General features: G+C 41.5%; 1 protein-coding gene across 1 annotated transcript in view; it reads left to right on the top strand.

The window, feature by feature from the left end:
• Positions 1 to 3,258: 3,258 nt before the first annotated feature.
• Positions 3,259 to 17,568, top strand: part of Rich (Guanine nucleotide exchange factor subunit Rich) — an 85,146-nt gene continuing 70,836 nt past the window's right edge. Inside the window, exons 1-6 of the mRNA XM_080277365.1 lie at positions 3,259 to 3,399; positions 3,734 to 3,841; positions 6,613 to 6,765; positions 7,856 to 8,033; positions 10,954 to 11,087; positions 11,766 to 11,857. Of these exons, the coding sequence (XP_080133491.1) occupies positions 3,259 to 3,399; positions 3,734 to 3,841; positions 6,613 to 6,765; positions 7,856 to 8,033; positions 10,954 to 11,087; positions 11,766 to 11,857 (806 nt within the window). The remainder of the gene's footprint in view (positions 3,400 to 3,733; positions 3,842 to 6,612; positions 6,766 to 7,855; positions 8,034 to 10,953; positions 11,088 to 11,765; positions 11,858 to 17,568) is intronic.

Consider the following 17,568-nt stretch of genomic DNA (forward strand, 5'->3'; position numbering starts at 1 on the left):
AAGCATGGGGGAGAGATAGTAGTAGAATGGATGTGGAAGACGTGCAGATTGGCCTATAGGAGGAAGGTAGAGTCCCGGAGGATTGGAAGTCAGGTATAATTATTCCCTTGTACAAAGGAAAAGGGGAAAAAAGAACTGTGTGGCAATCACAGGGACATTTGTCTTCTTAGTATAATAGGAAAAGTATATGGTAGGATACTTATTGACAGAGTTAGGGAAATAAAAGTGGAATTAGTTGGAGAAGAACAGGGAGGCTTTAGGAAGGAAAGAGGTTGTGTATACAGATCAGATATTCATGCTTAGATCTTTAGTGGAAAAGTTTCTAGAGAAGGGAAGGAAGTTGTATGCGGCCTTCATGGATTTGGAGAAAGCATATGACAGGGTGGATAGACAAAGATTGTGGAAAGTATTAAGAATATATGGAGTAGATGGAAAGTTGTTGAATGCTGTGAAGAGTATGTATGATGGTGCTAAGGCTGCAGTGCGTGTGGATGGTGAACTAAGTGAATTTTTCTCTTTGGAGGTTGGGTTGAAACAGGGATGTGTCATGTCTCCATGGTTGTTCAATCTGTACATGGATGGGGTAATAAAAGAGGTACAAGGTAGGGCAGTGGATATTGGAGTGGCCCTAGTGAGAGAGGGTAATGTTTGGAAACTCCCTGTACTGTTGTTTGCGGATGATACTGTGTTGTTAAGTGAAGACGAAGGGGAGCTGCAAGGCTTGGTGGATGAGTTTGGGAGAGTGTGTAAGAACCAGAATCTAAAGGTGAATGTAGAGAAGAGTAAAGTGATGGTCTTTGAGAGAGGTGAAGTCAGTGAATGTACAGTGAGGTTGGATGATGAGGAAATGGAAAATGTGAGTACGTTTAAGTACTTGGGGAGTGTGATGAGTAAGGATGGATGTTTGGAGGGTGAAGTGATTGAAAGGGTACAACGAGGAATAAACGATGCTGATCCCTTGAAAGCAGTGATAAGAAACAGGGAAGTGAGCATGGAAGTGAAAAAGTTACAACAGGACAGTATTGTGATTCCAACTCTAACGTATGGAAGTGAAGCTTGGACGTTGTTGGAAGGACACAAGTCAAGAGTGAGAGCAGTGGAAATGAGTTATTTAAGAGGAACCTGTGGAGTCACATGGAGTGAGAGTTTGACAAATGAGGATATACAGGAGCGTTGTGGTGTGGATGTGGATGTGATAGGAAGCGTTATGAGGAACACACTGAGGTGGTTTGGCCATGTGGAGAGGATGGAGGGTGAGAAACTGACGAGGAGAGTGTATGTGAGTGAGGTGGAAGGGGGGAGAGGGAGGGAGAGGCCGAGGATGAAATGGAGGGATGGAGTGGAGAGGTATATGAGAGAGGGGTGTGTGAGTTGGGAGCAGGGTAGTGAAATGGCGGGGGACAGGGCGACGTGGAGGCGATTTGTTTGTGGCCATCCCATACGGGATTAAGGCGTCTGGCAAGAGATAGATAGACAGATTATCATTATTATCATTATTATTATTATTGGGAAGATATACGACTGGATGGAGAACAACCCCGGGGATAACACTGGGCTTCTCCACCAGTGCTCAGGCTGGAAGTCCTCCTCCTGGAGGCTGCCTTGATCCTTGTGGGCAGAGATGCGACCTGTGCCCCTGCCAGTAGGCAGGGCTGAGTGCAGGTCTCCCTCACGTTGTAAAGTCACAGGGGGGCGAGGGACTTTGGTGGCGTCCCTCCCTGACACGGCTACAGGCCATCACCGAGGTCACTTGGGCAACAGACGGAGGGCCTCTACAGGCCGTCCCTTCCCTGTCGGTGCGGCTACCAGCCGTCACCAAGGCCCGACTTCCTGATGGGACCACAGACGAAGTGCGGCTACAGGTCATCGCTTGCCTATGGGCCTGGCTACAGGCAGTCGCCAAAGTCCCGTATAGAGGACAACGTGTAGGCGAGGAGCAGCTACAGGCCATCTCCTGCCTACTGGCGTGGCTACAAGCCGTCGTTGGTGTTGTGCCCTCCAAGGCTATTGCAGAAGGAGAAGGGGCGTACCGTTCTCTCCCCACGTGCGGCTTCAGGCCGTCATGGGTTCTGCAGGGGGGTTCAGCAGCACCTTGAGTGGCTACAGGCCGTCTCCTTTTGGGCGCAGCTACAGGCCGTCGCCTTAGTAATGTGTGGCTACCGGCCGTCACAAGGGCGCGGCTACAGGCCGTCGCCTTATTAAAGCGGCTACAGGCTGTCTCTGGTTTTGCGCAGGTAACAGGCCGTCGCTGGGGTGTTGCTTGGAGCTGTATTTTCAGCTCCACCCCGATCCTGACGAGGGCTAACCGGCCGAAAGGTATTGCAATCGGACTGGGGTGGTCGCGCTGGGCGCATTCGGAGGAATAGGGGCACGCGGCCCAATGGGACTTATGTCTGTATTGTATGGACGTTGCGCGCGGGCCATATACCCCTCCGTAGACTCCTCCTGAGGATGTAGTGATGTCCTCAGTTGCCATGGCCGGTATTCAGTATGTATGTTACTACATCTGCATCTGCTGACAGTGTGGCAAACTGGCTAGATTCACCACCTCCATTTGTTGAACGCTTAACCACTATCTGTATATTTGCTGAAGGAAGTGTGTGGCAAGACCCACCACCTGCTTCAGTTGAACTGTATATCTTCGTTCTATATATCATCTCTTTCCTCCTTATATATATATTAACTCCTTATAGCATTATTTCACTCATTACTCCTTCCTCACAATCTGGGCATAGGACCCAGATCCGAGGTTAATGCATTCTGTACAAAGGGTAGAGATTCCTGGCCCCACAATCCCATCATTCCCATGCGACACGCAGGGAATATGTGGGTAGGTCTCTTCTACCCCAAGTCCCCACCTCCAGTGGGCAGAAAAGGAGAAATGTGAAATCTTACAATAGTCCGTACACGTGTAGCCTACTCAGGAAATCGTAGCTAACCCTTTCCCTTGTTTTATGTGTTATTATTTTCATTATTGTGTTTCCATAACAAGTACCACATTTCAGGTGAACGAAGAAGAGTATTGTAAATACAGATAGGAGATTATGTTGACGCTGTGTCCGAACTCAAAGAGAGTAGAGTTATGTGAATGATCGTCTTTTGTTTTTTAAGACCCTTTCCCTTATTCAAGTTTGTTGAAGTCTGGCACTTATGATACGTCAAAAACAGTGGATGTGTGTTATGGTCGCCAGTCGACGAACAAATGGACGAATTATTTAGTTTTGGGTAAAGAATGGATTGAGGAGCTACTGGTTGATCATGTACTATCCTGTGGGGCTCCCCAAGCGACTGAGGATCCCTGGGCGCGACCATGGCCATATTAAAGCCATCGTGTGTAACAGAGACAGGATCCTCTTCGCAGTGCTCACGGAGAAGTCCATTTGGATATGGTTTAGTCGGGTGTGTAGAATTCCAGATAACTGTAAGGTGTATTAAATCTTGTATGTTTACGTGTGTGATGCAATAATATGGTTGGAAATTTAATGTGGCCGGTTTTGCGATATGTCGGACGACTTGGGTCTGCTGTCAGACTCAAATGTTGAGGATTTGTAGGGCTTCTGGCTGTCAGGAACAAAAATTACTATACTGTAATTATGGAACTTTTTGAAGTCGAATAAAGTAACTGGGTGTAGCAAGAACAAAGTGGTAAGTACTGGCATATCATTGAACTGAAAGGGTTAATAACAGAAAAACTAAATGTGTCAGTAATGGTTTACTATATGTCATTCCTCAGCCTTGTGTTCCGGTGGTGCTACACCGTCGATCGAAAGAATCACTGGCCACAGCAGGAACAAATGAACTCCTTGAGTGGCGACCAGACTCATCCATGATTGTTGTTTCTGTAAGTCATAGTAATTGGTTGTTATAATGTGACATAACTATATACTGTACCTGTATTATGTGCAGGGTGTCCAAATAGTTTGGTAGATACTGGCTGCAGCAGGAATAAATGAACTTGAGTGGCAACCACTCTCATCCATGATTTTTGTTTCTGTAAGTCATGGTAACTGGTTGTTATAATATGGCATAACTGTATACTGTACGTGTATTGTGTGCAGGGTGTCCAAATAGCTTCTTAGATATTAGTAGGAAAAATAATGAATACTCAGAGTGATATGTTGGAGGGTCTATGATAAACAGTATCTGGTCAGGTTAGTTAGGTTTTGTAATGATTATTTGAATGCCAGAAATAATAATATGCAAGAATACTGATAGGGAAGAAAAAAATCTGAGATGCTGCGTGAGAGCCTCAAACAGTGAAGAGTAGGTCCTGTGACCAGTACTACTAGGAATATCCATACTTTCATCAGTAGTACAAAAGTGCGTTCTGTCTGGGTACCCTGTTTATTTAGTTGCATTTTATAACTGGGTGTTATAGTGTTTGGTACCGTCCTCATTCAGTTTCATGGTTACATCCCTCATGGGACCTCTGTTAGAGGGTAGTAATAACAGAAAAGTTTTCAGGCTACTTTGTCCTTCTGTTTTGTCCGTATATATTTGCCTTTGTTGTCAGTAATGACTAATCTCTCATTTTACGCATACCGGTATGTTGTTCCACTGTCTTCATTCTTACCATTTATAGTTTTTTTTTTTTCCCCCATTTGCCATCATGTACAGTATTTAGAACTTTTTCCTCATGGTTGCTACTGTCTTGAGTATGACTATTGCTTAGCAACCTCTTTGGTTTGAAAAGTCTAAGGTAAATAGAATTGTCGTGCTGTACCATTTTAAATGTTTAGAATGTTTAAAATCAGTTTACAGCGTATAAATATTGATGTCTAATGGTTATAGGAGAATGTTTTGAAATCCCTCACTCTGAGAGTTTTTTGTCTCATTAACCCTTTCGCCACGAGGGTGACTAATCTTGTGCTGTACCCTGTACAAGGCTTCCCCCGCTCATTCCCCCACGCTGCGTTTCCAGGGAAAGCTGCTATCTTCCAAAAATTGCTAAGATTTCTCGTTTGTGTATGTGTGTGTATGTGAGTATAGGTGTATGTGTGTTTGACTGAATCTGCCACTGCTTGTGTTTGAAGTAAATATAAATTGAAAGATATTTTTGTGTAGGTTTATCATAAATACAGTGCAGTGAGAGATTGTATAAATACAAATTAATTCATTGTAATTACTGGTACTTATTAGAAACATTGCTGCTGAACTCACATCTAGCCCTACACTTTCTTGGCCTTCTGGACCCTGCTTGGCCCAGGCTGTGGCGCATCTTTACTGTGCTACTGATGGTGGTAGAAATGTAGGAATTTCATTATGCAGGGCTTTTGCTAACTGCCAATGGTTGCGAGCCATTTGGCTCCTAAAGTTTCAGATTTACGAGCCAAATAAATTTTTAGTAGCCAAACTGACTACGAGGTGAAATATTTTACGAGCAGTAAATCTATTTATTTACACATTGTGATGATTAGAATCTTATAATGAAGTTTTAAACATTCACAATGGCATCAAGGAAAGACTTAGTAATTGATCACAAAGTGCTTTTTTGTTCATTTAAGTGAGATTTGCACATGTTGTAGTTTACTGGATTTTAAAGTGGATGTATTTTCTCCTCGCTAAAAGACGAATTGCATGTAAAATTTGTTCCCCAAAGGGAAAAAATACTCGCATTTGCGAGCTGTGGCTCGCCATACAAGAGCCCTGTTATGCTGACAAACCGGTCTCTATTCATCACTTCAGGACAGAACACTGATGGGCCACCATACAACATACAGTACTATTGCTCCAGTACATGTAAATGAGGGACAGTTTCGTTATTCCCATGGCTGATAAAAGCCTACATATCACTTTCTGAAACTGGATGCCAAATAATGCTACATTTACTTTACAGTTTTTCTGTGAATGTTCACTGAAAAGTTTATCTGCCTTCTGATTTGGCCACTTTAATGTTTTCTTCACCACATCAGCATCAAAAATTAGTTTGAAAGTGTCCAAAGGTGACACAATTTCAAATTCACTAATTGCTGAGTTTAGCCCCCCCCAAATCACTCTTAAATTCAGGGATGTGAATCACCAAATATGTCGCTTATCAGATGCCAGCCATCGACTTCTTTCTCTTTAGTATCATCAGATTCACTCTATAGTTCTGCATTAGACGAGTCATCAGTATCTGAGTCTTGCACCGACAGCACAAGGAATCGTGAGATTCCTCAAAAACAGTCTGTAATTCAGCTGTAATCCACTGTGGAGGGGGCAGGAAAACACTCTTTTACGATTCACAGCCAATACTGATCATGGCAGGATGCATTGTCACTATCCAGCATGCCAACGATCACGTGACCTCCCATACACATTATACGTTATTGGGATTGGCTAAAAAAAAAAAAAGAAAGTGGGTGGAGCTTATTTTATCATCATTAACATTTACTAGCCAATATGCAAGGCCCTTGCACAAAGAACAAACTCCTCTGCTGTCTTCTTAGATTGCATTGATATATGAAGACATGGAGGCATCAGAGTACTGTATGTGCACCTGACATAAAAGCGTCATTGTGGTGAAGGGATTAAAGTAATCTGATTGTGGGAAGAATCAAGACATCATACTGAAGGGGTTATCTAACAAAAGTAAGTGTTCAGTTGATATAATTATGAGTGTGGACGTTTCAGACCAACAAGAATCGTCTCATCTTCTACTCTGTCCTGGTTGATGAGTCGAGGCGTGAAGTGTATGAGCAACGAGACCCGCCCAACCCAACCCTCAAGCGGGAATCGGCTGAGCTCTACTCATGTGAATCCATACCCCCTCTTAGGTGCTCTTTGGTGAGTAGGTTTTTATACTTTGTCCACTTCAAAATTCGATCTTTCAATCTTAAATTCTGAGCCATAGCAAAGGACTAACACCAGCTTTTGATGCTGTACTCTGCCCACATTTTGTTGGCCTAAAACTGCCATCTCTGCATCTTGAATGCTGCTTATTGCCTTATTTTGCCATTGAGCTATGAGAAATAAGTTGCCAAAAGATGAAAATCTCTGCCAAGTTAAGTTGACAAATTATGGTTGGAAGATTTAGTTCTCTCATTCTGTCCATCAATCTTTATTATGTAATTGTATTGTTTGGTAGGTTATATTTTTGACATAACAGAGTTCACATTTTTGTTTGTGTGTTCAGAATATTGCAAACACTTTCATACAGCTGGTACTTTAACCCCCTGATGCCTGTCTCTGTACACCCTACCCCCCTTGCAACAACAGGGCTTATTTTTGTAATTTGGATTTCCCCCCAAATATATTTTTTTCTTGAAAATTAATCACAAATGATACAAACGCACACAAAAAAAGGCATATAGTTAACCTGTGCCGGTGTATATCTCTACTAGTGCGTGGGTGGGTGGCTGCAGTCAGTATACTCTGCCCTTCCAGGTGCCTCTCCCCTCCCCTCCCCCCCTCACCCACCTCTGTCCCTGTTAGCCTCTCCCCGCACCGTCAGACACATGAGAGAGCCCACCACACCACTTTCAGTGAGTTTGGTGCACTTTTAAGTTGAAACATGCCTGCGAAAGATGAAAACGTCCTCCGATGTGACTGGCATCAGGGGGTGAAACGGGGAACTGGCTTGTCAGTGTAGTGGTTGGAGTGGAACTTTGACAGTTCTACTATTTTTTTATGGATTAATTTTTAAAAATGTGAGAAAAAAGTGACATAACAAGGACATATCATAGTAGTTTGTCTGTTTAACCAGTTTAACCAGTGTAGAGCATATTACAGTATATTCTTTGTCTGTCTGTATACCTGTCTTTTTTGTCTGTGTTTCCATATCTTTTTACCAATGTTGTATCTGTATCTATTTCTAGCTATGAGTCTGTCTACGCACATGCACAACTTAACAGACGTTAATAAATATCCCCTATAGGCATTTGAGAGGGAAGTTGAAGGTGGTGTGACGGGTCTGGTATGCCTGCGAGATGAGTTGATGGTGGCTACAGGGTCAGGGCACATCCAGAGGCTGCGGTGGGATGGCGGCATCAACTATGACTACTGTGTGGACCTCAGGCGGGTGCCATTCTGTGACGATCAACTGGTCATGAAGGGTAAGTTGCTGGAGATGGTTGGGGCCATGAAAGGATGTGTTTTATTTTGTTTAGAAAGTATTGAGAAGATTGGTAGTTTTCAGTGTTATACATGGTATTTGCAGAAATTACTGACTCTTCTGCAAACGCTGTCATAAAAAGCTGTGTCCACTGTTATAATCCTAATCTCTTCAGTATGTAATAATTAGTTACTGTAATTGATGTTTCCTGTCCAGTTTACTAACAAGCAACAACTCTTGCAAGCAACATCTGTACAGTACAGTATTATTGATTAACTCAGTATGTCTTTGGGATGTGTGAATGGGCCTGATGCTATATTTTTTATTAATCCACTGTACAGTAATACAAATGAAATTTTTCTTCAGCATAACTGCCTACTATTATGGTGAAATGTGAGAGTGATCAAGAGAAAAGTTTAGAAAGATACAAGGATAGAATGATGAAGTACGAGCATTGAGAGAGGAAAATAGTTTTCAAATTTGTAACAACTGAAGGGAGATAGTGAGATGTGCATTTTCCTGCTACCACCAGCTGATTTTATTCAGCCTGAAAGAGGCCTATTTGGTGAAAAAAGGTTGATATATATATATATATATATATATATATATATTTTTTTTTCAGATCTTTCAGCAAATGAGATTTCTCCTAAGAAGTATAAAATCAGTTGGCCAGTAGCAAGAATATACTGTAATTAAAAAGTTATCATTATAGTAAAAGGAATGATATTACCGTACATTACTGTACAGTAATTGTAATGACCCGCCGGACTTATTTCGTCAGAACAGATGTACAGAGGGCTTATCATTCATTGATTACTGTTAGACCCATTGTTGTAGTGATAAGAGTAGGCTGAATGGTTTGTTTAGTGAGAACTTTGATTGGAGGATGAGTTTGATATAGTGATGTGTAATGTCTCCTTGCTGTTTTGTTGTGTATATGAAGGGAGTAAAGGGAGTGATAAGGAATGTCAAGATGTGGACTGTAAACAAAGGGACTAACTTGAAACTGGAGGGAGGGCGAGGAGGGGGGGTAGGCTGGATGGGCAGTTTAGTGAGGATGTTGATTTGAGGTTGGATTTGAAATAGAGATGTTTAATGTCTTCTTGCATGTTCATTTTGTATATGGAAGGAGTGATAAGTGTTGTCAAGACATGGGCAATGAACAGAGAGACTAACTTGAACCTGAGAAAGAAGAGTTGGAATTAACTGCTGTACAAGCACTTGGTACAGTAAATTGGAGGAACTGGCAGATCAGTTTCATAGGTAGCTATAGAACTTTAATAAGCAGTTTTCTGTAATTTCGAGAAAAGTTGGTTGCAAAAATACAGTATTGCGAAAAACAGATACTTATAAGGATTTACTTGTACAATAATCCATCAGTTATCCAATGTAACAGAGCCAAAGGCATGCCTGGATAGTGGATCTCTCTGGATAATGGACTTCCCCTGGACCTCCCATCGTACATACCCAAACTTTGGAAGCCACTGTGAAAGGCCACTACAGAACATCGTACAACACTGATTCCTGGTGCTTTACACTACTCTATCAGGTCAAGCAGACCTATAAACCACAGCCAAACAATTACCATAGTCAAACATACCCATCAACCACAAACAAATAATTACCATGGTCAAGCAGACCCATGAACCACAGACAAACAATCACCACTGTGGGGTCATACCTTGTAGTGACATGAAAAAACATGGGAAAAAAAGAAAAGGTTCTGCTGGGTGAAAATATTCATTCGGTCCTAATTTCCACCCAGATGCAAAAATTTTTCTTGATAAAATTGAAAAATGTATGAATAATGGTTTTGAACTGCCAGGTTACAGCGTCTAGATAATGGATTGTTCGGATAATGGATGTCCAGATAATTGAGTGATACTACGTGCTGTGTGTGGTAGATGGGGGTGCCAGTCATCCACTCACTCGATGCTGTTACCCTATGCCAAGTGACAAGCCTAGTGGTTTCTTGTAACCCAGAAAACCATTTACAAAGGCGAGAGGTAACCTTATATAACCACATAAAGGGATAATATGGAGCCTACTATGGTGCCAGTTAACTGGGAGTAGAGACACAAGTGTGGCTTCCATCCAGGAACCAGACTTTCACACTCTTCCTTGTTGTGGCAAGGCGCTGTCTGCCACGCACAAGCATCAGTTCACTGCATGGTACAGCCCTTCAGGGGTCATAACTCACCAGTGGTTGATGGATCTGTTTTATTAGGCAGACTGAGGTTGATATACTATGGGATGGACTTACATACTGTATTGAAATGATGCTGAGCTGATGAGGAAAGTTCATTAGTAAATTTTGGGAGTGAATAAGAAAGAACAAAGTCTTGGTATTTGAGGGAAACATTGATTCTAAGTGTTCTTTGACCCTGAATTTTGTGTGGAGGTGTATGTGAGAGTAAGATTTTTATATTGATCTAGCTTCAGGTTTTGATGACTTACAGTTAGAAATCTCTCAGTATTGTAAAAATAGTATAGGCTACCAATAAATTTTAGTAACAGATATAGATACTAAAGATAATGAACGTGTGAGAAAGTGAAACATGGAAGCTGATGAGGCTAAGGAGCTGACAAGGGATTGATTTGGTTGGGTGAATATTGTATGGAAGAGTGTATGACAAGGGTTTGGCACAATGTGTTAACTTAACTGTCGTCGTATTGACTTTGGTAATTGTGAAGCAATGTGAGGACAGGTGTACCTATTGATATAGCCGGATTCTGGGGGCTTGAATGGTGAATGAGTGTATGTTGATTCGTTCTTCCACTATTGTATTCTTACCTTTTCCTCTCTCTGTAACCTACCTCACCCCACCTGCATAAGGAGAAGAAGAGGGAGAATGATGATTAATTACAAGATATTATCTCTGCTAAAGTATGAATTGTTACCCAGCACTGTATTTCCACAGCGGTACCACTGGATGAGCCTGGTGTGCACGTTATTGACCTTGAGTACTCTCCACTTGTGGGAGGATTTGCTGCCGTCCTTAGTGATGGCCGAGCTGCCTTCCTTACCGCATCAACCCTAAAATTTGACCCTAATGTGAGTGTTTTTTTTGTTTTGTATTGCTGTTTGTATGTGTAGAGAAATTTTGTCATATTCTTGCAGTCTATCGATCTATCTATAGCTAGATGCCATAATCCCATAAGGGATGGCTGTTTGACTTTGAGTTAGTTGTTTTATTTATTTTCTGAATGGTGTACAAAAATGGGGTCCCATATGTTTATTGTTTTGATTTGTTGTATTGACAGTTTGGTACTTTCATGCTTTCTGTCGTGTGTGGTATATATAGCGTATAAGTGCTCCAGCAAGTTTTGTGCTTTTGAGTTTCATATGATGTTTTATTTTTATATACTGTTTGTGAAACTTGAATTTTACTGATGTTCCAACCTTGCCTTAAAATTGTTTTGTACTGTGGTTAGTGCTGAGTATTGTAATGCTTAACTTATGTTTTGTGTATCCATTTCAGCCTCCTTCAGTAATCAGTAATGTTTTGTTTATTGACTAATGTACTATTAAAAAAAAAAGAAAGAGAGGAAGGACAAGAATGAGACTGAATTCTAGAGTGGAGAATTACTTAAGAAAAGAGTGGTTAATGGTAATATATTTGGAAAAAGCAGTGATGGACAGTGATAAGCAGGGAGACATTTTTGTGTTCATCTTAGATGAACTGCTAAGGGAATAGGTGGCCAGATAATTTGATGATTTTCTATTCAACAGGCGGTCCAGGGTATCTGGGCGCGTGAGTTGGAGGATGCTACATGTGCAGCCATCAACCACAAGTACCGACTTCTGGCATATGGGAGGGCAAAGTTAGTAGTATAGCAGATGTGTTTTTGACATTTTAGTTCATTTGTGATGATGGAGGGGGATGCATTTACATGGTGGCACTGACCTGTCTGTATATATAAATGTCCTTCAGCTCCCTTCCCATCGCCTGGATATAGGAATGTGTAATTCAAAAGGGCAGCTTCAGCTGAAGCCTATCAGGTTCACATTCAGATGATCCAAGGGGCAAATCAACAGTATCAACAGTGCATCTGTTGGCATTTGAGTCATTTTACACTTACTTTGTTTCTACCTAAGCTGAATGTATTTTTTATATTTCCATTTTACAACTCACAAGCTGGTATCGGAAGTTACTTGGTTTCTTTTCAGGTTTCATTGTGTGATTTGTTTGATGGTGATGATCTCCAGTTAGCAAGGGAAGTTAGGATAGGATATTGATGATTACTTTCTTCATGTGATTGATTACTGGTTACTGCATTAATTTATACAGTGGATGTTTCTCATACATCTTATGAAAATATATGTTGGACCTCATTTGGTGTTGATGTGGACTTACAGTTTACTTCTGTCAGCATCTTTGTATTGCTTTCATCTGCCTCATACTTTGTTCTCTTAATTGATTAGATGTTTTTGTTTTGTTCTATGATTCTTTGCAGGGTCACCATATTTAACTACTTCTGCTTCCCCCCCCCCCCTCAGAAGATGTAGTTCTCCTTCAGTAGAAATAAATATTGTAAGTTTACTTGTTGATGCGTCTCTGAGCATCTCTCAAAAAAATGGAATGAAGTTGCACATCCAGCACATTTTGCCTCTTGAAGGTTTAATTATAAGTAACTAGCTCTTAAAATATTGTAATGAGTATGGATACATTCAGCTACATTAATGCTGGTAACTTTGATGTTCTTTGTTTCTTTTATCGGTATATTGCCTGTATTGTTGAAATTGGGTGAAATGTTTACATTTCACCTGTTATTTGTGACTGGTTGATTCAGAGGGGACTTAAGGAACTCGTGTGCCTCTCATTACCTGTTATTCAGGATGAGAAAATACAGTATTAAAAAGTTATGTGCTGTATGTTATTAAACAGATCTTGAATTTGGCTCTCCATTATTTGTTTTTTTCTTGGAGGGAACAGTCTTACAGACTATGGCCTTGGATTCCTTTTTCCATGCATTAGAAAAAGAAGAAGAAAAAAATTAGAATGCATTATATGTTTTGTTTTATATCATCATCACCATCATCATCATCCGGACCTCCTTTCCCACCCTAGGGCAGGATGAGGAGTTGCAATGTCCAGACAGCCCAAATTTCCCACTCAAATGGGCCACGCTTCCATTCACTTATCATTCAAGCCTCCAGAATCCTGGCTGTATCTGATATGCCAAAAACATTCACCACGTTCTGTAGCTTCACGTAAACATATCCGATAGAGTCATTCCGGACTCTCTCATGTTATTAAGAGGTGCCAAATCCCTGATCATGCACTTCTCCTCACAATATTCATCCAGCTAGCTTGATCTCTTGTCATTCTCCTAGCCTCACTGACTTCCAAACCTTTCTTCCTCACACACTCATCCACCGTATCCCTCCAACTTCTTCTTGGCCTACCTCGCTTCCTCTCTCTTTCAAATTCACTCAGATATACCTTTTTCGCCACTCTGTTGTCATCCATTCTCTCCACATGACCATACTATCTCAGTACACTCTCATCGATTCTGGTGTCCACAGACTTCCTCACAGCACATCTTTCACGAATCACATTATTTTGTATCCTATCCGCTTTCTACTCCACATACATTCCTCAGCAGTCCCATCTCCACTGCTATCACTCTTGGTTTTTCATTTTCATGCCACACCATAGTTTCACATCCATATGTTAGAATTGGCACTAACACTCTTTCGTGCAAGCCTCATGCAGCTGCAACACTCAAGCCTCTCTTTCTTATCAAGGCCTTCATTGCACCAGCTACTTTTCGTCCTTGTGACACTCTACTTTCCACTTCTTTTGCACATTTTCCATTCTTTTCTGTCACTGTAGCCAGGTATTTCTTATATATATATATATATATATATATATATTTACCAGTATATCTATCTATCTGTCTATTGCCAGACACCATAATCCCATAAAGGGTGGCCATTTAACACTGAGTTAGTTGTTTTACAGGGAGGGGCACCAACCCTCCACCAACCCACTTGTTGACACGTAGGGAGTACGTAGGGTTTGGTTATATGGTTACCACCCAATGTTGTAAATGGTTTCTTGGCTTGCAGGAAACCATTTGGCTTGTCACTCAATGTAAAGCCACCTGTAAAGGAAAGAAAAGGAATAAGAAGTGACAGGAAAGATAGGAGAAATAGGAAGAGAGGAGGACAGGCAAAGAAAAAGAATGATAAAAGCTAAGGAAGTAGGCAGCACTACATCAAGTGAGTGGATGATGGTCGCCACCACCTACCACAATACAGTATAGAAATAAATAAATAAACAAATATATATATATATATATATATATATATATAGATAGATAGATATAGATAGATTGATATACAGTAGATATATACTGTATATAATATACCAGTTTATATATATATATATATATATATATACAGTAATCACTCCAATATCCGGATCAATAGAGCCATCAGTAGGTTCGGATATTGGTTTTGTCCGGATATTGGGCCCCAGCTTATGGACTTGTACTTACGGACCCTAACACAGAGAAACACCTATACAACTCCCTCCGGACATGCATAGCACCTATTTAACACCCAAATCACACCAATAAGGCACATAAATGACTGAAATAAATGCAATAGACACATAAAATGTGGGTTTAGAAGTATGTTCATACATTAATAAACATTCTGGTACTTATGGACTCTAACCGAACCTAACCTAACCGAACCTAACCGAACTCTGAAAAACACATTCCTACTGCACATGCATGAGGTAAGTTTAGTATGGAAAGAAGTACAGTATGACACTTTCTGGTAAGTATAGTATGGGAAAAAATACAATATGAAACATTCTGGTAAATATAGTATGGAAAATAGTACAACATGAAACATTTTGGCTACTTACAGCAAGTCCCTGGCCACCTCGATGAATAACCGCCTCCTCTCGGACTCTGACAGTAAGAACGATTTCCTGAAGCACTTGCACTACACTCTTCCTGAAGTCTTGCACTGAACTTAGTCACTAACACACAGAAGTCCGTTCTTTTCACAGTGTTCACTTTAGTCCAAATAATGTTCCATTAAATTTAAGTGTTGCACATTAACTTTTCCCAAGCCATGGCGAAGAGCGTAGGTCTTGTCGCGGTGAGAGACAGGCGGGAAGTGGGGAGGATGCAGCGGCGCTCTATCGGACGTCGGAGGAATGACGAACCAAAACAATGCTCTCACGCGGCGCGCGCGGCAAGTTCAAATTACGGACGGCAAAAAATCGATTTTTTTTCCAATTTTTTTGGATTTTCGGACCATTTTGGGAATGTTTGATCCCAGGACGATAAGGTTCGGTTAGTGGGGATGTTCGGTTATTGGGCGTCCGGATATTAGAGGGATTACTGTATATATATTTGTGGCAGGTGCGGATGCTCACCATCCACTCACCCGAGGTAGTGCCCCCTTGGGTGTCTACCTTTTCCTTTCCTCTTTCCTTCCCTCCTTCCTTCCTCTTCTGTCTGTCTTTCCTTCATTGTTTCCTCTTCTTTCTGTCTGTAGGTAACTTTACACTCCCTCTTCTGTTATTCTTTCTTTCATTCTTTCCTCTTTCTTCTGCAGATGGATGACTCTACAATGAGAAACAAGCCAAATTGTTTCCTGTACACCAGGAAACCATTTACTATGTTGGGTGCTTACCATATAACCAAATTATGGTGCCTTGTGGTTTAGTAGGTAATTAAGGCCTTCCAGTCTGATTGAACCAGTGAAGGTTTATATCCAAGGGGTGATTGGGGTTTATTGCTCTTGTAATGCCACTCAGGGATGAGTGAGGCTGGTCACTCTCATCTTAAATGTCAGGACCAACTGCCTAGCCCCGGGCTTTTACGCTCCTCATGGGGCAACGTAGGATTGGATGATGAATGGAATTATATATACACACCCACCGCAAATTGACGTAGGACCTACACACAGTATTGCTTTGGGAGAGTTGTCTGTCTTTGCATTGTGTTTCCACCTCTACGAAGTGAATTTTTTGGGCAAGAAGTAACTGGCAACTCCTGTGGTGTTGGCAGGTGGTGGTGAAACACTCAGCACGCCAATGCTTGCCCAGAAGCGAGAGTGGGAGTATGTGTTCCCGTCGCTCTGAGCTTGCACGTCCCTCTTTTTTCGTATGCATTACTGTTTGCCTTGTTATTTTCCTGGAGTCCAGCTGTCATGCCTGGAAAGTACTGCTCAAGGGATGAGAGGGTCCGTATCATTGCATGGAGGCAGGATAATGTCCCTGTCAACACGATTTGTGAACGAACTGGACGTGCAAAGTCGACCGTCATGAAGATTCTTGCTGCAGCGCGCGGTCTGCCACCAGATCTCGTACCAGAGCACAAGCATGGCGGTGGAAAGAAGAGGACGACTTCCAGAGGTACAGATATGCTTCTGAAGAGGGAAGTAATCAAGAATCATTGACTGAGAGCAGTAGAATAGAAGAGAATGCATCCCCAACAGTTACAAGAAGTCTCAATTCAAACTATCCAACACCGCTTGCAGAAGGAGCTGGGTTAGCCAAGCCGTACCGCAACCAAGAAACCGCTTCTCACTGACCGCATGAAGAAGCAGCGCATTCAGTTTGCCAAGAAGTATGCACACTGGACATTGGATGAGTGGAGAAAAGTTATGTTTTCCAATGAAAGCACATTTCAAGTGTTCCAGGTGCGTTCTGCCAAGGTTCGTCGCCCTGCCTCCTGTAGTCGACATGACCCTGATTACACGGTGCTGACTGTTAAGCACCCACAATCAATAATGGTATGGGGGAGTTTCTCAGGTGAAATGGGAATGGGAGGCCTCTAATATCCTCCAAAGAACTTGATGATGAGTGGTGGCCAGTACAGTACATTCAGGTTCTGAAAGACCGTTTGTGAAACTTTTTTGCTATTCATGGGTGTGACTTTTTCATGCTCGATTCAGCTCCATGTCACAAGTCAAGAAAGGTGACAAAATGGCTTCAGGATAATCAGATTGAGGTCCTCGACTGGCCTGACAACAGTCCGGATCTAAATCCAATAGAAAACTGCTGGGCAAAGATGAAGAAAATCATGGCAGAGAAGAAGACTGAACTGACAAATGTTTGGTGCAAAGAAATGTCCTTAGATTACTTTAGAGATTTAAGTGATTCCATGCCAAAATGCATCCAACTGGTCCTGAAAAACAAGGGAAACATGATTTCATATTAATGAATGGCATTTCATGAACAAACATTGTGATATATTGTACTATGATTTCTGTGTTTTTTAATACCTTGTGGTGGGAGGTCCTAAGTCAGTTTGTGGTAGCTGTGTATATATATATATATATATATATATATATATATATATATATATGTATGTATGTATAGATATTCAGTATGGAAGGAGACAGTCATGTGCATTCTACCCCATTCGATTGTGCCATTTCATTTGACCTCCTTCCCTGTCGGTGTAGATTTCCTGTCTGCCACTAGTGGATATACTGTATTGCGTCGTGCGTACTGTAATGATGTAAAATGAAAATATATGTTAAGAAGGAACATCAGAAT

This window comes from Coenobita brevimanus, chromosome 69, assembly GCF_032717465.1.
Source record: "Coenobita brevimanus isolate Jiangsu-jjx chromosome 69, ASM3271746v2, whole genome shotgun sequence".
Lineage (NCBI taxonomy): Eukaryota > Metazoa > Arthropoda > Malacostraca > Decapoda > Coenobitidae > Coenobita > Coenobita brevimanus.